The sequence below is a fragment of the Paramormyrops kingsleyae genome, chromosome 18, assembly GCF_048594095.1.
Source record: "Paramormyrops kingsleyae isolate MSU_618 chromosome 18, PKINGS_0.4, whole genome shotgun sequence".
In the NCBI taxonomy this organism is placed as follows: Eukaryota; Metazoa; Chordata; class Actinopteri; order Osteoglossiformes; family Mormyridae; genus Paramormyrops; species Paramormyrops kingsleyae.
Window position 1 is genome coordinate 24,765,773 of NC_132814.1, and position 25,840 is coordinate 24,791,612.

General features: G+C 43.8%; 1 protein-coding gene across 12 annotated transcripts in view; it reads right to left on the reverse strand.

The window, feature by feature from the left end:
• Window positions 1–240: 240 nt before the first annotated feature.
• The window catches only part of wnk3 (WNK lysine deficient protein kinase 3), a 62,653-nt gene continuing 37,053 nt past the window's right edge, over window positions 241–25,840 (reverse strand). For 9 of the 12 annotated variants that reach the window (XM_023834106.2, XM_023834115.2, XM_023834110.2 and 6 more), the window contains 15 exons: window positions 20,739–24,212; window positions 20,250–20,293; window positions 19,648–19,780; window positions 19,423–19,539; window positions 19,202–19,303; window positions 13,254–13,302; window positions 12,804–12,962; window positions 10,958–12,705; window positions 10,287–10,533; window positions 5,169–5,245; window positions 4,738–5,075; window positions 4,424–4,650; window positions 4,141–4,239; window positions 3,627–3,808; window positions 241–3,420 (listed from right to left, as the gene is read on the reverse strand). In XM_023834106.2, coding sequence (XP_023689874.2) covers window positions 2,824–3,420; window positions 3,627–3,808; window positions 4,141–4,239; window positions 4,424–4,650; window positions 4,738–5,075; window positions 5,169–5,245; window positions 10,287–10,533; window positions 10,958–12,705; window positions 12,804–12,962; window positions 13,254–13,302; window positions 19,202–19,303; window positions 19,423–19,539; window positions 19,648–19,780; window positions 20,250–20,293; window positions 20,739–24,212 — 7,593 coding nt within the window. In that variant the 3' untranslated portion in view covers window positions 241–2,823. The remainder of the gene's footprint in view (window positions 3,421–3,626; window positions 3,809–4,140; window positions 4,240–4,423; window positions 4,651–4,737; window positions 5,076–5,168; window positions 5,246–10,286; window positions 10,534–10,957; window positions 12,706–12,803; window positions 12,963–13,253; window positions 13,303–19,201; window positions 19,304–19,422; window positions 19,540–19,647; window positions 19,781–20,249; window positions 20,294–20,738; window positions 24,213–25,840) is intronic. The other 3 variants (XM_023834114.2, XM_023834112.2, XM_023834116.2) reach the window with 3 other exon arrangements.

The following is a 25,840-nucleotide window of genomic DNA, read 5'->3' on the forward strand; positions in this document are numbered from 1 at the left end:
TGTTGCCGTGATGGTCCTATTTGGAAAAAGATCTGGGAATTTTTTTAAATTATTGTGTTAACAGGATCAAGGGGGATCAGACTGCCCTTTTCTTTGACATCACTGAGGTGCTGCTTCAATTTCGGTGCAATTTGTCTAAAAAGTTAATCAGTTCCTGATCTTCACCCATATTCAAACTTTGAGTTATTGCACTAACAAGAAAGTGTCAGTACTTAATAATACAATTATACACCATATAGCAATGTTTTTACATTTTTATTTTTCCTCTGATTTTTTTTACACCATAATTTCTTTCAATTAGTTACAAAACAGGAATTTAATTAGTTAGTTTTACAATGGCTTCATTACCAGCAATGAACATTTTGTAGTTTATTTTTATTACTTTTAAGTCATTGGGTCTCAGATGGTACGTTTTAAAGTTACCAAGGAACCTCAGTAGATATCACTTATAATAGACTTACTTTTCTCTCTCTTAGATTGTTCAAAATTAACCAGCAAAAGAGTTTACTTAAAAGGTTGAATGAACAAGTTGAGAGACTATAGTGAACATAGTCCAGGGGACTCTAGAAGCAGAGCTGTGGACTAATAACTTATTGTTTCAGCACATCATCACAGATTGTAAATACTTATCAGTACACAACTTTACAATTTTTACAGCCCCATTCCAAAATATAAAAATAATTAACGTCTTTTAAAATATTTTGGTAACACTTCAGAACAGGGTAAATTACCTCTTTCACTTTGAAAATCGTTTCAGAGCAGTAAAATGGAAAGATTAATAGTTACCTAGTGAATATCACCTGGTGATCTTGTAACTCACATCTGTTAGTAGCGATCTATGCTATTTGGAAAAGGTGAGTTCACTGAAACACCATGAATAAATTATTAAGAAAAACACTATTGTGAACAGGAATATGCTTTTCCAAAGATGAATACTGTAAACATCATGAAGTTGGGTGTAAGCATCACTTAATTGTTAACATTGCTGCTTTTGTTCCTTCTAAACTGTCTGTATTGCACAAACCTTTTCATCATCTGTTTTTGTACTTATCTCACTATTATAATCCTAGAGGACAACTATTTAGTACAAAATGGTCAATATCTTCCAAATCACTACATCACAGTGTTGTGATGGTTCTTCTGGAAGAAAAAAAATACAGTATCAATACAGAACTTTGTCACAGACTGGGAGAAAATCAGGTCTTAAAAACAATGTGGAATTAGCCCACTTCTAAAAGATGATTCATACTAGATTAGTATAAATAAAATTTGCCAGGCATATCTTCCATGTCTATTATGTGGATACAAATTTACTAAAGCCAAATAAGTAAAAATAATACAAATTAATGGAATGTACAAGGAAGTAAAGGAAACAAAGAGCTCTGATTATGAATCAGTGCAAATAATGGCCAATGCACTGAATTTTTGATTCATTGCAGAACTTATGTTACTCCACAAAGATTATTTTTATCATTGTGTCCAAGCATGGTGTCAAAGTCATGATGGTGTTACAACAAGTGAAAGCACCAGTACCAGATGGTTAAGCAGAATCCAACTATGTAATAGAGCAGGGGTGAGGAACCTGATCCACTGAGGGCCGGTGTGGGTGCGGGTCTTTGGGATGGCCTCTCCATCAGCCAATAACAGTGGGTCCCCAGGACTGGAGTTGAGAACCACTGTTTTATTATTGGCTGATGGAGAGGTCATCTCAAACACCCGCACCGGCCCTCCATGGAACAGGTTCCCCACCCCTGTAATAGAGTTTATAACCCAGGCCTGAACTGAAATAAACATGCCCTTTGTATGTAAATTCTTAGCTAAATGACCGTGTATTTAGTAGCTAAAAATTAATCCTTTCTTACCAATTTACAGAATAAAATAATGAAGATTCAGCTTAGGAAATGCACATCAAATCATCTTGATATAAACTATAGGTGGGAATTTGATTTTGATTACAAATCTTTCCTAACACACTGTAAACAGATCAAAAAATGTTAATAACCAGGCTATTGTTTTTATTTTATAAAGAAACCTATTAACTTAAAATACCACTGTTATTAATTTAAAACATTATTAAAAATTACTATGCTCTGACTACAATAGTGCACCGTGTGATTCTGTACATAAACGGGGTTGCTAGTCAACGATATGCTGTAACTGTTTTACGTGCTGTCATCAATATTCACACATTGTGCTATATTTATTAATGTCCGGGTGTAGTCCCAGTGTCACTACTCAGGAATATTTTACCAAACACACATAAATTAAGACAGCACAGGTGAAACTTAAACAACAGTTACTAATTGCACTTCTTTTTATTCATGTAGACCATTCAGTATAAGCATCACGATTTAAATTTCGATATATACTGGGGGAAATGTTTGTTCCTTCATATCTCTGATTAGAGTTCAGGCCCAAGTCTGTTTAGTATAGCTAAAAAACCTTTACTTTTACACAGTTCCAAAAAGGACAAAAAATGTCATGAACACACACATACACACCCACACACACACACGTACACACCCATTATACACATTATTAATTTACATTACACCTAAGACCAAGGCACCTTCTGCATGCAGCCTATACAATGGCTCCTTCGTCTAGCGATTTTTTGCCGTGTTCCACGTACTCAAGTCCTCACTCCCCTTATTGCCTCAAGCGAATCGAGTCTGCTAGTCATCATCTCATCTATTGTCACGACCATCACACACATGATGTGGCTTCGCAGTGCTGTTCGGCTCTATCACTTGGCCAGCTCCTTTACATACGGGTGTCTTACTCACACTCTGCCCTAACCCCCTAACCCCCTAACCCCTTATACTACTGTTGCCCCAAAGGAAATGTTGAGGCTGCGGCCGTAGAGTGCAAAATGGCACTAGAAGGTAAAGCAGATGACAAACATGAAGATGACGAAGAGGAAGATGAAAACACCACTGTTCCAGTGCAACCATCAGGGTGTGAAGTAGTGCCAGAGCTGGGAAGTGCAGACATCAAGGGGGGCTTCTGAGGAGAGCTTGACTGAGTCTGTGGTTGATTCTGCTGAGGTAGGTGGGGAAGTTCTGTCTGCAGCTGGTTCTGAGACAGCAGTGGAGCCTGTATCTGCTGCGAATTTGATTGAAGTGGATTTTGTTGTAACTGGAACATGTTAACTGGAGTCTGCTGCAGCTGGAGGTGTAACAGTTGAGGCTGCATATGTAGTTGCTGATGCAGATCTTGCAGCTCCAGAGCTGCTGAGTGTGTGTGCGCTTGGTGGTGCTGTCCCGCTAGTGGCTGAGTGTCTGTTGACCCCACTCCACTCCATAGAACCGGCACCCCTCCAACATCAATCTGAGGGGGAGACACAGAACTTCCGGCAACAGGAGCAGGGGCTGATGGGATGTTCGGGGGAACAGGCGTAAACCAACTAGAGGTGGTAATCTGTAAGAAAGACATGCAAAATGACCCAAACACAAAAATACAGGGAAGCAAAATAAGTACCGTTCATAGCAACATCAAACTTATCTCTAAGATATTTTTATAAGCCATTTTTATGTTTGCCAAAGTAGAACACTTTAACTGTAAATGAATAAAACATGGGCAAATACTCCACACTTTACGGTATTTCGAATTGCTTAGGCATCTACCTCAGCCGGTTGGCTCCAACCTCCTATCTCCTGCACTTGTTGAATCTGCTTGATCTGATTGAGCGAGGGCTTGGGGACATTTGGACCCGTAGTCTCTTTGGTCCAGTCGTCCACCAGTTTATGCAAGTCATCCGTAAATGTGCTCTTCCTATTGTTTGAGCCCTGAGGTAAGGGGCTGGGGTCTAATGAGAAACATCAAGGGAGGGGTAGGAGTTAATTCCATATTCGCCATGTAAAAAGTTGCCGTGTAAGTTCAGTAAAATTTATACAGCTTGACCATCTTGTCAGAGCAGGTCAGTTTGGAATTGACGATAACTGACTTTGGACATTTCAGGTCCAAAAAGTAAAAATTCAGACCATGATTTTCTTTCAATCAATCAGTTGAGTACTCTATGACTTTTTATACTCAGCTGGTTTAAACCAACTGGCCGAGATTTTTACTTTCTGGACCTGAACTATCTCAGCTCATGCTATATTGAGAGCTGGCCCTCTTCCCTTTGGCTTGCAGCCTTACCTCTCGCAGTTGTCGGAACAGGGGAGTATTCTGGGGGGCAGAAGAGGGGAAACCTGCCCTCCTCCCCACCTGAGAAGCTGCTGGACTGCTGGTTTCCTGCTAGGAGAAGATGAAACTGGTCAAACGCAGGGTAAAGTCTAACATATATCTAGTACCCCAACTTAAGTCAGAAAACATAAATTTTCAACAAGAATAAATAAACAAAACAAATAAATGGGGGGCAAAATGGATGGATAGACAGACAGTCTGATTGATTTTTTTGATTAAAAGCTTTAGTGTTAACCAGCATGCGTGGCTCCATTGTTGTCCACGTGTGAGTGGGGCCGGGAACGGAGCTTGGCTTTTGTGGGGCGGGGCCTGCGCGGGGACAGGATGGGGGAGACGGCTGGATGGTGCTGCGGGGATCGAGGCAAGGTCAGACGATGGTCTCTGAGGGAACGCAGCTGCCTGTAGAGCTCCTGCAGCTCTAGGTTCTGCTGGGCCTGGAGGGAGACCACTTCCTTGATGTGCCTAAAGGTTTGACGCATCATCAGTGGACTGGTTTGGTCGACTTTATAATTTGAGAACGTATATAAACCCCCGTTCTGCTTTCCTCACCTCTCCCGCAGGCAATGCAGCTCTCGCCGCAGGTCTGCATCCTCCAGGCCACTGCCATCGTCATCATCGCTGCTGCCGAGAGGGGATGGGCAGTAACCCCTGAGCAGGACAGGGGGGGCTGGGGGCCTCTTTTTCTCCTTCTCCCTCTCCTTCACTTTACACCTCTTCTCCTCTGCCTCGTCATCAGGCGACGCAGGGGAGCTGTCTGTTAGCCCGTCTTCTGCTTGACCTTCCAGCTGGCTAACGGAGAAGCGGCCAACCCGCCTCTGGACAGCATCCTTGGATGGTGCAGGCTGCTGTGCTGCTGGCACCTCAGGCAGCTGGGGCACTGGGATCACCTGCAGAGTGTGAGATCGCAGCCAATTTTCATCCAACTTAAAGAAGCTACCATCAACTACACTGGTGATCCAGCGATATTAGCGAATGGTTACCTCAAAACGGCCTGTGGAAGAATGAGTTTGTACATGGGCTGTGACACTCTCCTCTTTTAGAGACAGGCTGCTGCTTTCTGAACATAAGACAGAGATAGAGGAAGGGTGGGGAGAGAAACACAGACACACAGATAGACACAGACAATAACCCAAATTTTAAATGTGGGTTTCATAGACAAAGTGACAAAAAGACACAAATACCAGCAGATGAAATAAACGTGGATATGAAGACAGTACACACACAGAGAATATGAAAAAACAGGGGAACAATGTACAGACAGATATGTACAAAACACACATACACACACAAACAAAAAAAAAAGAAATGTTAGTCTGGTATTGCAGCAACTATTGTACTGAACTACTTCCATTTATTCATATTACATATAAACATAAAATCAGAGATATGAATATGCCTGGTTTCAGTTAAAACGTTCTTTTCCTGAAACACATCAATGGCCAATTCATTAAAACATCATAATGAAAGGAGCAGGGAAGTTAAACAGAACAGATTATGAGAGACAGCTGGAGGAAAATAAATTTCTTAATACAAGGGACTTATGAAAACACTTCATGGGAGAGAGACAATACTCAAGTCAATATGTACCCCCCCTCATCATCCTCCCAATCACTCTGCCTCTCACACACAGAATCCTAAATGTCAGGCACCAGAAAACATGCATGCAAAACATGCATGTGTTTGTGTATGGTGTTGAATGTTCTGGGCATATTCTCCATACACAGAATGTGCATAGATACAGTATATATTATGTATATAGTTCCACTCATAGATTGTTGATTTCCCATTGTTTTCAGATATTCAATTGTTGACGCTAATTGACAGATCATCATATATACATACTGTATATATACTCTAAAAAAAGTACACAGGTCGTGGACAAAACATGTAACACCATCAGGAACTCAGTGGTAAGTTTGGGCTTCCATATGTAGTAGGAATGGCGTGAAGCCACAATAACAGTCAGAGACTGTGACATATGACTTTTCTTTTATGAGCATAATCTTCCGTTTCATTCCTTCTGAATGAAACTGAGAATTCTGAAATGAGAACCCAGACAATTCCAAAGAGATTGTCACACAAGTAATGCTCTGGATGGAGGATTATGAACCAATGAAGGCAATGGATGGTGGCCAGCTTGTTCTTCATGCATGCCACAAGCCTGGACTGATCAATGCTCATGAGATACTCCTTCTGCCCTTTTCAGGTCCATCAGTTCATTAAATGCATCTACGCTAACAGCTCCTCTGATTCTTGGTCATTACAATTATAGTAATGTTCACAAAATTTATTGTGCAATAGAAACTATGCTAAACAAAGTGAAGATTTTAACATTTTTTGGCACCAAACTTGTTTTGTAGCACTATGCCTATCCCGTGACTAACAAAAGAAATAATTTAGCAACAGAAAACATTTAGCAATACATTCACAGGGTAGTTCAGCCAGTTTACATGTACAGTGGGCTGTCACAAATACGACTGGACTGTTACAGGTCTCTTCACTCGCTTCTGCCTTATTCATGGTCCTTTGGTCCTTTGAGAAATGCAGTCTGTGGTGACCCTTAAGCACTGCCTGGTATTACTAACAACTCCCAGCTAATTAAGAAACAGTATCACACCCAAAATGTCATATTTCTCAAGATTATCAATAATGATTTATGGATAGAACTCTTAGTCAGCAGCTGTTCACTCTCTGCCTAGCAGCCTAGACTTATGCCCCAAAACGTGCAGAAATGTACTAAACTTTATATATTCTGCCAAGTGTTTATTCAGTCAGAATAAAGTCCAGCACATGACCTGTGGTACTTTCATCCTTTGTCCACATCCTGCGCACATATGGGGCACTTATTATATTTTGTATATTATTACAAAATTAATTATTAATATGCACATGTACAGTGTATTAACCTGCTCATATCAAAAATTTGTGTTTATTAGTCTTTTTAAAAACATGCAGAAAAATATAAAGAATAAAACTGAAAGTTTACCAAAAGCCTACCCAGGTAAGAAAGAACAGGATATTTACTAAAGAACATTGTCTACTATAATATATACAACATGTATAATATGTATGTACTATGCTAACTGTAACATACTTACAGTATAACTTACATACAGTACTCACTGCAATAAAGTCTGGATTGTAACAACCATCAGAAATAGACTATGCATTAATGCATGAAGCACAACTGGCTCTTATAATGCAGATAGATAGACAGATAGACATAGATAAAGAAAGAAAGAAAGAAAGAAAGAAAGCTTTATTATTACTTTATTTTATTATATGCATAGTGCTGATTCTGTGGAGCTGGGGAGTTCAGTCACATGGCCACACAAAGCCCCACAGCTCACAGGGCCCCTCAGTTGGATGAAAGGCAAAGTCCTCTAATCTGGGGAGTGGCATAGCTGATTCATAAAGTCAGCATACGCTTTAAGCAATGCCACGTGATGTTACCTTCCATTCAAAAGAATATTTTAATTGAATGAGTTGGGGAGTGCAACACAGCACTAACCCACACTGCCACGTGGACCCCATCTGCAGAGCACGACAGGACCGGCTCCATCACTGCACAAGTAGCAGCCCTGCAAGCTGGGTGCTGCTGTGCTGTCACAGTGTGCAGGGACAGGGGAGGGCAGTGCGCCCGCTGGGGATCGGAACTGGGCGGCTGTGAAGAAAAGGGCCCCGGCCTCAAGTCCTGGACATTTGGATGGGGCAGTAATCCACACAGGGAGCCAATCCTACTGAGGTGTCACCAACAGGGAGCCAATCCTACGAGGTGTCACCAACAGGGAGCCAATCCTACTGAGGTGTCACCAACAGGGAGCCAATCCTACGAGGTGTCACCAACAGGGAGCCAATCCTACGAGGTGTCACCAACAGGGAGCCAGTCCTACCGAGGTGTCACCAACAGGGAGCCAATCCTACGAGGTGTCACCAACAGGGAGCCAATCCTACCGAGGTGTCACCAACAGGGAGCCAATCCTACGAGGTGTCACCAACAGGGAGCCAATCCTACGAGGTGTCACCAACAGGGAGCCAATCCTACGAGGTGTCACCAACAGGGAGCCAATCCTACGAGGTGTCACCAACAGGGAGCCAATCCTACCGAGGTGTCACCAACAGGGAGCCAATCCTATGAGGTGTCACCAACAGGGAGCCAATCCTACTGAGGTGTCACCAACAGGGAGCCAATCCTACTGAGGTGTCACCAACAGGGAGCCAATCCTACTGAGGTGTCACCAACAGGGAGCCAATCCTACTGAGGTGTCACCAACAGGGAGCCAATCCTACGAGGTGTCACCAACAGGGAGCCAATCCTACTGAGGTGTCACCAACAGGGAGCCAATCCTACGAGGTGTCACCAACAGGGAGCCAATCCTACTGAGGTGTCACCAACAGGGAGCCAATCCTACGAGGTGTCACCAACAGGGAGCCAATCCTACGAGGTGTCACCAACAGGGAGCCAATCCTACTGAGGTGTCACCAACAGGGAGCCAATCCTACTGAGGTGTCACCAACAGGGAGCCAATCCTACTGAGGTGTCACCAACAGGGAGCCAATCCTACTGAGGTGTCACCAACAGGGAGCCAATCCTACGAGGTGTCACCAACAGGGAGCCAATCCTACTGAGGTGTCACCAACAGGGAGCCAATCCTACGAGGTGTCACCAACAGGGAGCCAATCCTACGAGGTGTCACCAACAGGGAGCCAGTCCTACCGAGGTGTCACCAACAGGGAGCCAATCCTACGAGGTGTCACCAACAGGGAGCCAATCCTACCGAGGTGTCACCAACAGGGAGCCAATCCTACTGAGGTGTCACCAACAGGGAGCCAATCCTACGAGGTGTCACCAACAGGGAGCCAATCCTACGAGGTGTCACCAACAGGGAGCCAATCCTACCGAGGTGTCACCAACAGGGAGCCAATCCTATGAGGTGTCACCAACAGGGAGCCAATCCTACTGAGGTGTCACCAACAGGGAGCCAATCCTACTGAGGTGTCACCAACAGGGAGCCAATCCTACGAGGTGTCACCAACAGGGAGCCAATCCTACTGAGGTGTCACCAACAAGGAGCCAATCCTACTGAGGTGTCACCAACAGGGAGCCAATCCTACTGAGGTGTCACCAACAGGGAGCCAATCCTACGAGGTGTCACCAACAGGGAGCCAATCCTACTGAGGTGTCACCAACAGGGAGCCAATCCTACGAGGTGTCACCAACAGGGAGCCAATCCTACTGAGGTGTCACCAACAGGGAGCCAATCCTACGAGGTGTCACCAACAGGGAGCCAATCCTACGAGGTGTCACCAACAGGGAGCCAATCCTACTGAGGTGTCACCAACAGGGAGCCAATCCTACTGAGGTGTCACCAACAGGGAGCCAATCCTACTGAGGTGTCTCCAACAGGGAGCCAATCCTACGAGGTGTCACCAACAGGGAGCCAATCCTACGAGGTGTCACCAACAGGGAGCCAATCCTACTGAGGTGTCACCAACAGGGAGCCAATCCTACGAGGTGTCACCAACAGGGAGCCAATCCTACCGAGGTGTCACCAACAGGGAGCCAATCCTACCGAGGTGTCACCAACAGGGAGCCAATCCTACGAGGTGTCACCAACAGGGAGCCAATCCTACCGAGGTGTCACCAACAGGGAGCCAATCCTACGAGGTGTCACCAACAGGGAGCCAATCCTACTGAGGTGTCACCAATCCCTGAGCTTTTGTTTAACACATTTATGGTCTGTTTTAGCCTTTCCACTGTTCTTGCCCCTGGGTGGGTGACCCATGCAGAAAGAAACAAAAAATTCTAGAAAATAATGTTAATAACTGCACAATAATACATTATAACTAACAAAACAGAAAAATCAAGTGGTAATATTAGTCTCAAAAATAAAATCTGAAGTACAGGCATGAAATGCAATTGCTTATAAAGTATTCTAATGATTTAATATAGTTCAAGGTTTAAGATGTGGTTACAACTACTAACAATTAACAATACTAATGACTAATGCACAGGTCTGCACATCTGCTTGAGTAACACGTGCCTCACACCCCATTCTCTCTCTCTCTCTCTCTCTCTCTCGCTCTGCAGACGCTACCTTGCGGCACTCTGGGCTTCTTGAACAAGCTGGCGGAGTGGCGCAGTTTGACCGCCCAGCTTTTGAATTTGCGAGTCCAGGACCTCTTGCTAACAGGGTTTCTGATACTAGGACATGTCAGGTTTAGGCCAAAATATCCACCTCCTGCGTTGTGCTGCTGCTGTCCTGGCCGAAGTGGGGGTGCTTGCTGATTGGGGGACCATGCGGCATCTCCGGGGGTGCTGTCTTCAGAGGGGAGGGGGGCAGACTATGGAGACACAGAAAGGAGGAGAGGCATGGTAGAGCAAAAAGTCATTAAGAACTGTGGATACTGTACATAGGCAGCAAGAGAAGTACATAAAAATCCATACCCTCAGTTGACCATTGAAAGAAACTGATTTTTGACGTTTTAAAAGACTAGATCACATCGTTTCACAGAGCGAGTGTTGCTTGTGTGCCCATTGCGACGTCACGGTATACATGGGGCCCCCCTACTGCCGGGCAAATTCGGCTACGCCCATTGTCAAACTCCTTCTGTACCACTGCATCTACATCTCCATAGTACAACAGGAAAGATTTACAATATGAAGCATAATAAGGAAGAGGACACTGGGCCAATGGCACAGGGTCAGCGTTACTGACTGCAGTGACACGGCTCCCCCACTCAGTAACGCCGCTCCCACAGCACTTACACACACGGCGGCCTCAGCGGGCAGACTCGGGGCTGTGGCCGACTCCTCCCGTGGAGGCAGAGGCAGGGAGTGGGGTGGAGAGGTTGAGGAGAAGGCCCCCACCGGCTGTTGCTCAACGGCCACTGAGGTGGCTTCAGGGACCCTGTGGTCCGACACTGCCTCTTCAGCACCAGGCTGTCCCTCTGCATCAGGGGAAGTTGAGGAGGAGCGTGAAGTAGATGAAGAGGAGGTGGATGAGGAAGAATGAGGAGAGGTGTCGGAGGATGAGGCTGGCGGTGGGACGGGAGGGCGGCTCTGGAGCGGCTCAGTAGGCTCCTCCCCCTCTGGCACCGTTAAGCCTGGCATAGCAGAAGAGAGGAGTCCAGCTGGAGCTATGGCAGAACTCGCCGCAACTGGGACCCCGCTGCTGTACTCCTGGTACAGCAGATTCCTCAGCTTCTCGTCCAGAGTTTTGATACGGTTGTCTACATATTCAATCTTAGGTGGACCCTCACTGTCCGACTCACCCACAGAAGAGGGCTGTGCTGGGGAGGGAGTAAGAGTCTGAGTGACTGAGGGCAGTGGGGGGTCGGAGGGGCCCGCAGGAGTGGAGGCAGGCTGAGGGGGATTAGAGAAAGGCAGCGTTGGGCCTGAAGGACTGGCTGCATCCTCTGCCACTTGCTGCTCCTGTGGGGGCCATGGGGGCTGCGGCTGAATGACACACTGCTCCACAGGGAAATACGGGGAGAGCTGCTGGGGGGGCTGTACTGGTTGCTGCTGCTGTGCCACAAGCGGGAACTGTGATGCCTCTTGTTGTTCCTTTTGCATTTGCTCTATATTTACCAGCTGTGGTATCAGCTGATGCTGCATCTGTTCAAGGTGCAGTGACTGATGCGTCTGAGGAATCTGCTGCTGATGAGTCCCATCCAGAACCCCGTGACCATGATGCTGTGGTCCTGACTGCTGCACTTGATGCGACAGGGTCTGCTGCAGCTGCTCGAGCTTCTCTCTGTGCAGATGCTCAAGTAAAGCTTGCTGCTGCTGCTGCACCTGTTCGAGGTCAGTCTGCAGGAGAGGCTGTTTCTGTAGGGTCTGCTCCCAGCCTACCTGTTGCAGTGACTGCTGCTGCTCTTGCTGATATGCAGTGGGCAGCTGCTCTTTTATTTGCTGCATTTGTGATACCTGCTGCTCTGCCATTGGTCTCGTTGCTGGGGGTCCTTCTGTCCAGTTCTTAGGGTGGTCTTGCAGCGAGTTCTCTGTGAGTTCCGAGGTCTGCTCTGGCTGTGCAGATGTGTGGTTAGCGGCAGGGACAGGATGGACTGCAGTGGACATGAAATGTTCGACCTCGTCACTTTGGGGCATAGACTGCTCTGGTGGGGATGATTTCCCAACACTCATGGCCACAGTGCCATAGACACAAGTGACAGGATATGGAGTAAGCACAGCTATAGAGCCCGCAGTGACAGGGGCAACATTTGAGAGGTTGGTATCAGAGTCAGATGTTGAAATGGAAATTGTGGCCTTAGAGGGTTGATCGGCGGGTGCTGAGGTGTGACGCGAATCAACACCACCGGAAGCAAATGGGACATCGGCAACACCACTAGAGACAGAAACTGAGATGCGAGTATTAGAGTCAGAGGCAGGGGCACCAATGGCTGGGGCAGACATTGAAGCTGGGGCAGAAACAGTGGAAACAGAAACACTGGAGGTAGGAACTGGAGGGACACTGACACCACTGAAGGATCCAGACCTCTGTGGAGCTTCACAATCTGCAGGGACAACAGTATTTTTTTAATACCCCAGTAACATGTCAGCCTTTTCAGGTGTCATACTGGATCAATGCAGTTAAATATGTACAGATTCCTACCATTTTTGATGGTCATGTCCGCATTGTGTAATATCTGACTTTCTCCAGCAGGGGGAGGTGTTAAAGTTCCTTGATTACATTGAGCATCCCGATGACGAATTGTCTGGTTGATGAAAAATCGCCAGCGACCCACAGGGGAAGACTGGCACACTGAATCCACTGAAAGAAAGAGCAGGAACATGGAGTCAGCCTGGAGGAATCTTTTAATATAAACCATATTCATTTTTATTCATGGCATTTACTCATAGGATCTCTATCAATAAACTTAAATGCAGCGTTAAAAATAAATTCCATATTACATACTAGATGTCACCCTTTGCAACCTAGTAACCATGGTTACCAGTGCATACATAAGAGATGTACCCCAGTACTCTCTCACATATATGTAATCAGATGCCATAAATCATTTATAATGTCCATCCAACTTGGGAAAGAGAGAGGAATACCTACTGCTAGTGGATGCGGGAGTGGTCACATGCAGCTGCTCCATGGAACCAGTCTAAGAAGAAGTGAATGTAAAGATGTCAGTACAATTAAAACTCCTTCCACAGGGTATATGCTGTCTAGATCACATATGTGAAACCCAGAGGCCAATTCTTTAATTACGATACACCAAATTCACGGTTCGGTACAAAATTCAGTTTTGGGTTCATGGTTTAGTGCAATTTTGGTGCCGTAGGGAAAACTGGATTCGTTTTTAAATGTATTACTAAAACTGCAAACACAATTAGGAAAAATTGTCAACTAAAGGCAATGTCTTTCAACATGCCTGAATAACAAAACCTAAGAGATGCTTATTTGCACATTTTTAAAATAAAGACACAAAAGTAAATTAAAATTCAAAAACAGACTCATCCATTGCTATTGTATTGCTAAATGGCTTTCTGACTTCTTGTACTGGAACATGGATAACTCAGTTGTGACATCTTTCCCAGCTCCAACTTCCCACCCCCGTTCCGTTTGAACTCGGAAGTTGGAAATACCTCCCTAGTATTCCTGCTTGAATACAGAGTCATTCAACCTGAATATTTTCATTTGAGGATTGGTTCTAATGTTAAAATAATGATTTAATTATGATTCAAAAACATGTCATGGGCAGTGGTTCACAAACTTTTTATACTGCATACTACCTCAGAAAGTCAACCAAGAAAGTATTACACTTGCAAAAAGTTGTTGGGGGTAGCGACATTAAGCCGTGTACCACAATTATAACCAACATTTACATACACTGATGCCTTCACATACCTTATGGGGATATGGTAGGATAACAGCAATGCATTGATGCAGCACCGCTTAGCGATAGTAAAAATGAGGGGCAGTTTTGACATTTGAACCTGTTAAGACTATAACTCAAAAAGTTTTTGGATTTTTTTTTCAAATTTTGTATAGAGACACTGTATGGGTGCCGAACTGGAACCATAAATTTTGAGACAGATCACCCCAAAACTGAAGTAACATTACTTCGTGGCAGCAAGGTGAAGGGTGAAAGCCGAAAACATTTACCTTTGTGAATGTGATAAGTCAAAGAGTATTTCATGCATCTTATTACTGGTTCACAAAAACATTATGTGGAAATTCTATACCTGGTTTCATTTTCAGACAAATTACCCCAAAAATGTAGCAGCAGCACTGTGAAACAGCAAAGTAAGGAAACAGCAGCTACAGTATAGAGGACACTTGGTCAAGTGAACACAGTAACTCAAAAAGTATTTTACAGATGTTTTTTGAATTGGAGGCACATTGTAGGATTGACAAACTGTAAGCGATCAAATTTTGAGACTGACTGTCCCAGAATTGAAGCATTGCTGCATAGTGATAGCAAAAGAAACAGTTGTTTCAGACTATAATGTTTCTCCACTTGGACACATGCATGTCATTTAATCAGGCTGTTATTTTCTTAATGCTACCTACCGGAACTGCATCATCAACAGTTGTACATTCCAGTCTGAACTACGGTAACCACATATGGTAGCAGTCAAAAGTTTGAACACGCCAAACAAGATACAAAGGAGAGTGATTCTGTTTCACATCACATGACCTGGCCATGTGTCCTATTGGGATGAGGTCAGGCCAGTCAAGTTCCATTATGTGATAATCATATGTAGACAAAATAATGGCCCAGTGGTAGATACTGTACGTGCAGCGGCCATCATCACTAGGCTTTTATGTTCAGCAAACAACACCAACAAGGATCTATGATCTGCCATAAAATTGAATCATTGGTGAAATCTCTATCACTATAAATCAGGGCTAAAGCTTCCTTTTCAATCGAATAGGCAATAGAGCGTTCCTCTCCAATTGGCACTATACGCTGTATAATGGCCCCAATGCCATACGTATTGGCATCACATGGTAAGGTAGGTTTAAATCATAGTGTACGAAGAACTTATCACTTTTCAAAAATTCTTTGCATTTACTGTGTTCTGCTTTGTTCCAGTGCCAAGGGGCATGATCTTATACACAGGTGGTAGCACTGTACTCTGTTGTAGCACAAAGTGTTCATAGTAATTAACAAGACCTAAAAGAGCCTAAAAAAGTTCCTTTACTTTGGTTGGAACAGGAGCATCCTGGATGGTTCTCATTTTGTAACTTGAAGGGTGAATCCCATTTCCATCAAAAACATGGCCTAGATACCCAATCTGCCTCTTGCCACACTCACATTTGGATTTTTGTTCCCGCAGGCCACTATCCTGAAGGCAATGCAGACTTTTTCAAGATTCTGCATGTGTGATTGTTCATCATTGCCCATTATTAATAGGTCATCTAAACAGACAACCGTATCCAAGTCTTTCATCAAGTTCTCCATTATCTGTTGAAAAACTGAGGGTGTGGAGCTGATGACAAAAACTAGCCTGTTATACACTTGTGTGTGTTTATGGTCATGTACTTTTTCAAATTATCAATAAAAACATTTGCTGATAAGATGCAGCTAGGTCAATTTTGGAAAATATTTTTCTGTTGCTTAGTGTGGCCATGATTTCCTCTATTGAGGCAAGGGATATATTTCAGTCTCTGCTTCCTGGTTCACTGTTATTTTATAGTTCCTGCATAAGCTAATTGTCCCATCCCTTTTGACCACTGTCACAACAGACATGACCCTACTCACTATGTTTAACAAGAGTGATTATGTTGGCCTTCACCAACTTGTCTAGTTCTTTATTCACATGCTCCTTCATGGCAAATGGCAAGGGTCTACCCTTATGAAGCTTAGGAAGGATATCTGACTTTAATGCCTTTGATTGTGCCTAGTTTCTTCACTGATCACATCAGGATACATATCTAACACTTCAGTCCTCAGAGCTGAGTCCCTAGTCTTTCACTTTGCTCACTCAACCTATTAATGTCCAGTTGAGTTTTAATTTATGCAACAATTCCTGTCCACAGAGTGCACGACCTGCATCCTTCACAACTACCAGTGGGAGATCTACTCCTTAGCCCTCATAAACCACCCTAAAACGGGAATATTCTCTCCCATGTATGTTTTAAAGTTCACACCAGCGCCCTCTAGTGGCAGATGCTCAAACTCCCACTTGTACATTTCTGGAGATACAGTATTATACTAACTGCAGTACCTGTGTCTATTTCCATGCACACATCTTATTTACAGTACCTTGACTGGCGGCTCAGCTCTACCAGTCATATAAAACATCAAAAAATATTTCTAATTTTGTCTCCTCTGTCTGCACATACCTGGCATGTCTTTTATGTTTCTTTTTGTTTGCTTCACAGGCATCCACTTCAGTCTCTTAGCTCGACACGCCTTTTTTACAAGTCCCACTTTGTCACAGATATGGCATTTAGTGTCCTTAAATTAGCATTCCCCAGCAATGTAATTCCTACCTCCCCATCTGGAACATGGCCTGTTCTTTTTCCTGGCCACTTTAAGGACATTTGCCACCACCTCATCCATTTTTCTTTACTGCCGTGTGTTCTGTCGGCTGTCTCCATGCTAAGAACAATTTCGAGTGCTCTTGCACACGTTAAATCGGTCTCTGAAAGCAATCTATGGTAAGCTTTACTTTTCATTCTGCTAACAAACTTATCATGCAGTGCTTGGTCCAGCGTAGTGCCGAACTTGCAGTTAAGCAAGTTTCTTCAACTCTGCAGCAAACTGATTAATTGTTTCATTAGCTCACTGGCTACACAGATTGAATCAAAATTGCTCAGCTATTGATGATGGATTTGGCTCAAAATGATTCCACAAGGTTTCAACAATCTATCTGATTGGTCTTGTCTTTTGGTTTATTTGGCTGTACCAGGTTCCTCAGTAGCCTCCGAGTAGAAGCTTCCATCACGCTCAGCATCATGGGAACCTGCTTGTCATGGTGTATGTCGTTAGCCAGGAGAAAATGCTCCATGTGCTCAACATAAGCTCACCATGGCCATGGGATACATTAATCCGCTCTTTATGTTTGAGCCATTGTACTCACTGAGAAACCAAATCGTATCCGTGTCTCCAAATCATTACATAAGACACAGGCATACCATTTAAATCAGGTTTGTATTTTCTTAATGGCACCTACTGGAACTGCATCATCAATAGTTGTACATTCTAGTCTGAACTACAGTAACCATATAGGTCCATAGTTGAATTTGTCATGAAAACACTTAAACAATTTTAACCAAATATGCCTGTTATGTGCCGTAGGATTTCGTGGCATGTGCCATAAGCTTTTCTACATGTGTAAGGTTATTTCTTGAAGAAAATGCTGCTCCCAGTACGAAGGGGTTCCACCCCAGTCTCCACACAAGTCTCCACCCAGTGTACATCAGATGTGGTCAGTTCCAGGACCTCTACAAAAGGACTGCAGATGCTACTGCTGAGGAGCCTCTTGTTGGTTTGCCTTCACTTGTAGTTGGTGCTTCATTCCGATGTGATTGCGCATGTATGACTTTGGTAGGTTTATCGAGTCTTGCCTTGCCCCTGGTTTTGCTCACTTGTCTCGGATATTTCTCTTCTCTGTGTACCACCCACTTTCGAATACGATTAGGTCTAGCCCCTGGTTTTGATGCCTTTGAGTGTGTATCGTGTATGGTGTATTGAGTAAAGAGTGACTGCTGTTTTCTTTGTATATTTGGATAGGGAGAAAGCGAGAGTGATTGTTTTTTGTTTCATTTTTCTTCTGTAGGTAAGTTAGTTTGAGATTCAGTGCAACAGACTGTTTCGTTTATTGTATTGGCCGGGGTCACTCGAAGTTTGTAAATACACCATGACAAACAAACTTTTAAATACACACTCTGTTTATACTACCTATTTTGTGCACTGTGTTTGTATTCCTCCACTCCACACATCATTCTGTTACTCCCCAGCCCCCTAGACTGGCGCACATAACACATCACACAGACATTTAATCGCGTTAGCATGATAACTCAAAAAGTATTTGACAGATCTTTTTCACTCAGACAAAATCAAGTGAACAAAGTAATAACAACAAATAGAGTTATTCTATTCACAAGGTTAAGCCTGTGATCAACCCATCATTCTTTTTGCCGTCACTTAGTTTGCACATGTCCAAATCTTCACCCAGTTTGGAAAAGATCAAGTGTCTGACCTGGCTTTCTCTTTGCTATCACTATGTGGCACTGATTCGTTTTGGTGCTATTTGTCCATAATTGAGCAGGTTCGGATCTTTACCCTAACAACATATAAGCAAAGGTTGAAAAAGATCTGTGAAATACATTCTGAGTTATCGTGCTAATGGTTTAAAACTACCCTTTTTTGATATCACTATGTGTGGTGCTGCTTCAATTAGAGCAATCTGTCTTTTAGCCTAAAGCCAGAGGAATCATTTATAGTTTGGCACCTGTACAATGTCCCTGTAAACGTTAAAAAGGCTCCATCAAACAGTTTTTTAGTTATCGTTTTAACAGGCTCAAGTAGCAAAACTGCCCTTTTTTTGCAATTATTTTGTGACACTGCTTCAGTTTTGGGATAATTTGTCTCAAAATTTAAATAGTTTTATTTTCTCACTCTTATAATGCCTGTGCAAAGTTTGAAAAAGAACCATCAAATGATTTTTGAGTTATCACCTTACCAGAAGCATCTACGGCGGCAGACTGGTGTTAAAACCATATGTATTGCCTGAGAACTGGGGAATACAATTAAAAATGATAACCTTTTGAAAATGGTGTTGTGTATCATTAAGAACGATGGTTTGACAATGTTTCAACAGTAAATGTAAAGTGATGGATTTTAAAGCATTACAATTTTGAAGAGATAAAAAAGACTTTACTTTTAGCTGAATTTTTGTTGTCGAGTTTTCAGGTTAGGTGAAAAAAATAATTGAGCCTTTCTGAAGGTACTATTTATAGGGCCAAATTGAATATTTGAACAAGAGACATAATCGGCTCAAAAATAACTAGAAGTTAAAATGGCTATGCAGCCCGGATATACTGACCTGTGACTGAGAGTGAAGAATTTCAAGTGCTTGTGTGACAATTGTCTTCAACTCTTCTACAAATTTTTCCTTCTCTGACTCTAGGACAAAATCTTCCTCCACCTGTACAGAATTGATCATATATAAGCAACTCTTTCACAATCAGTATAATCATGTGAGTGCACTCATACAATGATTTATGTTTTATAGGTTTTCTCTCCCTAAATGTAGCGGCTTCTCACCATATAATCCGCAATGTCTTCAGGGGCATCGCCCTCAGTATCAAACTTGAAGGTGACCATTTTGTTACTGTGGGTCTCCAGCTGACACTCCACCATGTTGTCTCCACTGCTAGACACCTGGAGGGAAGAAAGAGAGATGCCCCTTCGGTATAGGTGGGAATCACAAGTGCCAGGTGTAGCAACAAGTGGCCACATGAGCAGCTCATTAAGACCTGTCATGTATACCTGAAGCATGCTCAGCTGGAAGTGTGTGACCTTCTCAACTCTCTGATAGGAAGATCTCCTCTGGGATTTCACCTTCTCCATCTTCCCATTTCCCAACTGGAGATTTAGTTCATCTCCAGCGGCAGAAGCACAGCTAAGAAGGAATAAATGAAGCCAGAATCAGTGTTATAACAGCTCCAGCAAGATGGTTATCACCATGTCTAATCATGACTTTCTCCAGGCAAGATAGTACTCAGAACTACATGAGGATGGGAGCATGGAATAGGTATAAACACAAGGCTAGAAGTGAAGATTAATAATCACTCTTGTTCAGTGATTTTCTTATTGTAAACTAAGATAGAAGGTTTTAAGTGCAACTGATGCCTACAAATACAAACTTGTGTGGTTTTTATAAATGGCAGGAGAACACAAACACGCTTGTGTTGCATGGAACATGTGACTCCAAGTGAGCCATGTGGAGTCATTCACGCAGAAATCCAGATAATATCCAAATTTTTACTCACATGTGTATAATGCGTATTAATATAAATACTGAGGATGTACAAACAGTTTAACCGATAAACCAAGGACAGTAGCAATGAAGATATGATTAGTAAACAAACCTGGATGATGACTGTTTTTCTGTACCAGTCTGTGCTTGAGTATCCTGTATGGTCAAAAGAGACAAATACACAGAAAAACACAGACACATAAAACACCACAAGGGCACATTGACACAACAGGCAATTAATTGACCAAGGCTTATTTTGTTTAAATTGGGTTACTTTAGAATGTAAAGCAAAAAATGTGTCAGACTGCAGAAACTTTGAATCAAGCAAAAAAAAAAAAAAAAACATTTAAACAATCACAGTCGTAAAAAGTCAGGGAAAAAAGAAAATTAAGACAAAACAAAAAAGTAAAGAGATGATTAAACACAGTTTTACACAAATTATCAGAAAATGCTATGCAAGCCGTGTTTATATGCACTTGTACGCTGTAAAAGTAAAGGCAGGTCATGGTATAACTGGTTAAGTTACATGCCACTAGCCTGCAGGTGCCAGAGTGCTTCCTCAGTACATGCAACTAACAGTCATGTTGTGTGTGGGCTGTACCTTAGCGATGGCCAGCAAGGCAGGTTCACAGTCTGGTAATGAAGACGAGGGCAGCAGGGGCAAATTAGAGCTGAAGGACTGGAAAGCAGTGGAAGGAGGTGGGGAGGTGTGGCTGATGCCCCTCGGCACCCCGGACTGGACTAATTGCACTTCTGGTGGAGGGGGCTGGTTCAAGCCAGGCTCAGCAACAGGAATGGAGGACAAGGTGGTGGGAAGGATGGGTGAAACAGAAGGGGGCTGTGGGGATTGGACAGGGCCAGGGGGATTGGAGAGTGCATGTTCTGTACTTCCCATCAAACCATCAATATGTGTCTGTGTGCAAGAATGAGCATGAGCCTGGGCGAGCATCTGCGTGTGCTGGTGCTGTGGGGAAGACAGCAGGCCAGCCCCTACCTGACTGTACAGGGGAGGAGCTGTCTTGGAAGGGGGCTGGGTCAAATGACCTGGTGGGATCAAGGGTGACTGATGGAGGCCAACTTGAGGATGAACGGGCAATTGATCATGTTCATGAGGAAGTGCACATTGCTTCAGGACTAGTAGCGGGGACTGAGTTGGTACAGGGGCTGAATGAACTTGAGGCTGCTGCTGCTGCAGTTGTGAGGCTTGTGGCAGCTGTTGGTCAGGTGGGTGTACCTGTGGCAGCTGTTGGTCAGGTGGGTGTACCTGTGGCAGCTGTTGGTCAGGTGGGTGTACCTGTGGCAGCTGTTGGTCAGGTGGGTGTACCTGTGGCAGCTGTTGGTCAGGTGGATGTACCTGCAACACTGGCTGCATCTGGCCCTGACCAGGTTGCTGGTGCTTGGGGGTCGGGGGTAAGGATGGGGAAGTTATGGTGGCAGAGGCTGCTGCAAAAAGAGCTCCAGTCACTCCCTGAGATGGCACCGTCTGCGAATAATGCAAAAGCGATTGTTGTTGCGCAGCCATCCCTAGGTCTCGTGGCATATGCTGTGTGGCCTGCAGATCATGTGGGTATGAAGCCGGATGCACACCAGCTGAATCTTGGGACTGAGGCTGTACGTAGGTGGGCACTGAAATCTGAGATTGCTCTAACACTGGAGGCTGGGTCTGGCTGGGCACATGAGCTGGGGCTGGCTGGTGAACTTTACCAAGGTTTGGAGACAAGACTTGGCTTTGGGAAATTACCTGCGCCTGGCCCTGAATCTGCGGAACACAGCACTGGGACTGAATCTGGGGCTCAATTTGATCTAACGGAGGAGCTTGGCCTTGGATTTGTGCCTGGTGAATCTGAGACTGAACGTGTTGCACTGGGCCTTGGGCCAGTGCTGGTGTTAGAACCTGTTGGTTACTGTACAACTGAGCTTGACTCTGTTGTGGTGCTTCTGTTAGAGGCTGCTTTTGGATTTGACCTTGCACTGAGAGCTGGGCCTGTAATTGGTTTTGAACCTGGATCATAGTTTGTACTTGACTTGAGTCCTGAACCTGGGGTACCACTGGGATACAACTCTGGACCAAGGGGTTACCAAATATCTGAACTGGGTTTTGGGCTAGGGATTGAGATTGGACCAGAGCCTGAGACTGAGTTTGGGCCTGAATGTGGTCCTTGGGTGTACCCTGTACTGGAACTGAAGTCTGGCTTTGGGCTAAAATTTGAGTCATGATCTGCAAATCAGTTTGGGTTTGAACAAGTGTTCCTTGAAGCTGCTGCAATGAAGCTCCTTGTTGCGGTAAAAAGCTCAGTTGCTGTATTTGACCTGAAGCTTGTTTGTCTTTTGGTATCACCGCTACCTTCAGGATCTCCCTTGGTTGTTGTATTATGGTCTGCTCCGTTTGCTCCTTCTCCATTTGCTGCAGTTGGTGATGCGACTCAATCTGGTGGTATGGCTGCAATATAGCTTGCTGTTTCTCCATCTGTGGTGGCACAGCATGCTGCTGTTGTTTATCAGTTTGTTGGTGTAGTACAGCTTGCTGCTGCTGTTGAAACATAGTCTGCTGCTTCTCTGTCTGCTGCTGTAAAATAGGTTGTTGCTGCTCTTGTTCCACATGATGTTGCATGCCAGTGAGCTGATGTACCTGTTGCTGCTGCATGGCACACTGTTGATGAAGCTGTTGGTGTTCAATCTGTTGTTGTTGTAGCAAAGCTTTTTGTCGCTGCAATAACGCCTGGTGTTGTTGTTCAACTTGTTGATGTAATAAAGCCTGTTGTTTAACTTGTGTTAAAGCCTGTTGTTGCTCAACCTGTTGGCTTAATGAAGCCTGATGTTGGTGCTCTACCTGCTGTGGTTTCTCAATGTTTTGTTGGTGTAATAAAGCCTGTTTTTGTTGCTCAACTGGTTGTTGTTGCTCAACCTGTTGTTGTTGTAATAAAGCCTGTTGTTGTTTTATGTCAATCTGTTGTTGGAATAAAGCCTGGCGATGGTCAACCTGTGGTTGCTGCTGTAATAAAATATTTTGTTCCTCAACCTGTTGTAGCTGCATTACATGCTGTTGTTGCTCCCTCTTCTGATGTAGTAGCATCACCTGTTGTGTCTGTAAACACTGCTGTTGCATCAATATTTGTTGATCAGCCTGTTGTTGTTGTACATAAAATTGATGTTGCTTTTGTTGCTGTAAAACACCTTGCTGCTGCTGCATCAAGACTTGCTGCTGGTGCTGTTGATCTGCCTGCTGCTGCAAATAAACCTGGTGACATGGCTTGACTTGCTCTGCCAAAGCTGGAAATGACTGCTGGAGTGAACATGGATGCTGCTGCTGTTTGAATGGTTGCTGTGGCATTGAAGCCTGTGCCTGATGTTGTTCTACTGGCAATTGAAAAGGAATCTCCTGAGACTGCTGGAGAAATGTGCCTGGTTGTTGCTGTTGAATGAAACTAGCTTGTGGTTGCTCTTGAACCAAACTTGGGTTTTGGGACTGAACAAAACTACCCTGATGCTTAACTAAACTAGCTTGTTGTGCCTGAACCAAACTAGCATGTTGCTGCTGCTTAACTAAACTAGCTTGCATTTGTTGCTGAAGCAAACTAGCACTGGACTGTTGCTGAACCAAACTTGCTTGTTGGGGTTGAAAAAAACTACCTTGCAGTTGTTGCTGTTGAGACACACCAGCTTGGTGTTGCTTAGTCAAACTGGATTGTTGCTGCTGCTGTAACCTAACTGTCTGTTGCTGCTCCATCTGATGTTGCTGGAGCAAGGTGGCTTGTTGTTCCAATAATACCTGCTGATGTTGCTGCACGATTGTTTGTTGGTGGACTACAGGAAGTTGGGCTTGGGGCAACAAGTTGTTCATAGGTTCAGGCTGATGCATGACATTTGGGGGTGGCTGTTGAGACAGGGATGCAGTAACTGCTGCCCCACCCTGGGGCAAATACAACAGCTCAGTGTGTTCTCCAGTGTGGACATTAATAGGGCCTTGAGGTGAGACTGGGGGCAGGAAAGGTTGTGAGGATGCAACTAAGGCATGGGGGGGCGCAACATCCCCTGACTGGAGTGACAGTACTTGTGATCCATCCGAGTGGTATGACTGAAATCAGGATGTAAGGAGAGGTGCATTGCCAAATGAAGGCCAAACAGAGGATGTAAGGTCAAGTCAATGAGTGAAAGAGGCAGGGAGGGAAATGGTGATTGAGGAAAAGAAAGATAGCAAGAGCAGTATTAGTATAATGCAGCAATCATAACAAGGTATAATACGTTTCAGACCATTCATTTTTAAGCACACTCATACTGGATTAATTTAAATAAATTTCATTCTGACGAAGATTTTTCATTCTGAATAATCAAATTTTCTTCATTTAAACGGCAACATCATAAAATTGCTACTATATGAAACAATGAAAGAAGAGCAGCTTTGTGGCAAGACAGCAAAAGTCAATAAGGGCATAACCAGCTCCACAGACACACTCCAAAATCTTGTGGAATGCCTTCCCAGAAGACTGGCAGCTGTTATAGCTTCAAAAGGTGGAACCAACTCCACATCGATGCCTATGGATTTAGAATAGGATGTCACCAAATTTCCTGTAAGTGTAATGGCCAGGTGTCCCAATACTTTTGTACATATAGTTTATAATCCCCATGTAGCTCTGTCAGCACCCATACATTGATTCTGCAAAGTTCGAAAAACATCTGTCAAAAACTTTTTTTAATAGGATCAAGTGTCAAAACTGCCCTTTTTTGATGTCACCCATGCACTACTGATACAACTTTGGGGAAATCTGTCTGAAAATTTAATCAGTTCTAGTTTGTTATGCATACAATGCCTCTGCAAAGTTTGAAATAGATCCATCAAATGGTTTTTGTGTTATCTTAACGAACAAAACGTCTGTGCCAGAGGAAGACCAGGTCCAAAACTATGCATATTTCCCATCTAGGGAATACAGTAATTTAATACAAACCAACAGAAATTTATTACAATTCAGGGCCTGAATTATATTTGTTTTTTAAAACAAAAGGTTATATCTGAGCAAACAGTCAAGTGGACATGACTATATGCCACCCTCTTTTTCAGATACGTTTCACAGTCCATGACTTGCAGCGCTTCCAATAATTCTGGGCAACTAGCCAAAACAATCCCTGTTGTTTTTGTAAACTAACTTCAGATGAATGGAACAACACACAATATTCCACAGAAAAATCATCTCTACAGACTTCTGTGTAAGACATTCGGAAGTGAACAGGTACTCACATTTCATGTCTGCATTACTAATGTATCAATGCACACCCCCTTGTAAGTATCCAGCATCATTATGTCAAATGATGTTTTGTTTTTGTGGCTACAAATGAAATATCGATCCATCCTCTAACTGCATATCCTGGTCAGGGTCACAGGGCCTGGAACCTATCCCAGGTAGCACGAGACACAAGCCTAGGGTATACTGTACCCTGGACAAGATGCCAGCCTATCACAGAGTACATACATGTGCACATACTAGGGCTAGGATTAAAAAAAAAGATTTTCTGATTCAAACAGTTCTTCATCTGTATAATCCAATAATGATTCATAAAATCGGTAGATTGTTTTGTTAATATATGCCTTTTACAATTATGGCCATTTTCCGTGGATGTGTGATGTTTTAACTCCGTTAGTCTCGCATGGTCAGCCTCGTGCAAAGAGATCTGGGAGACAAAAGTAGATAAAAACATGCCATGAGCTGT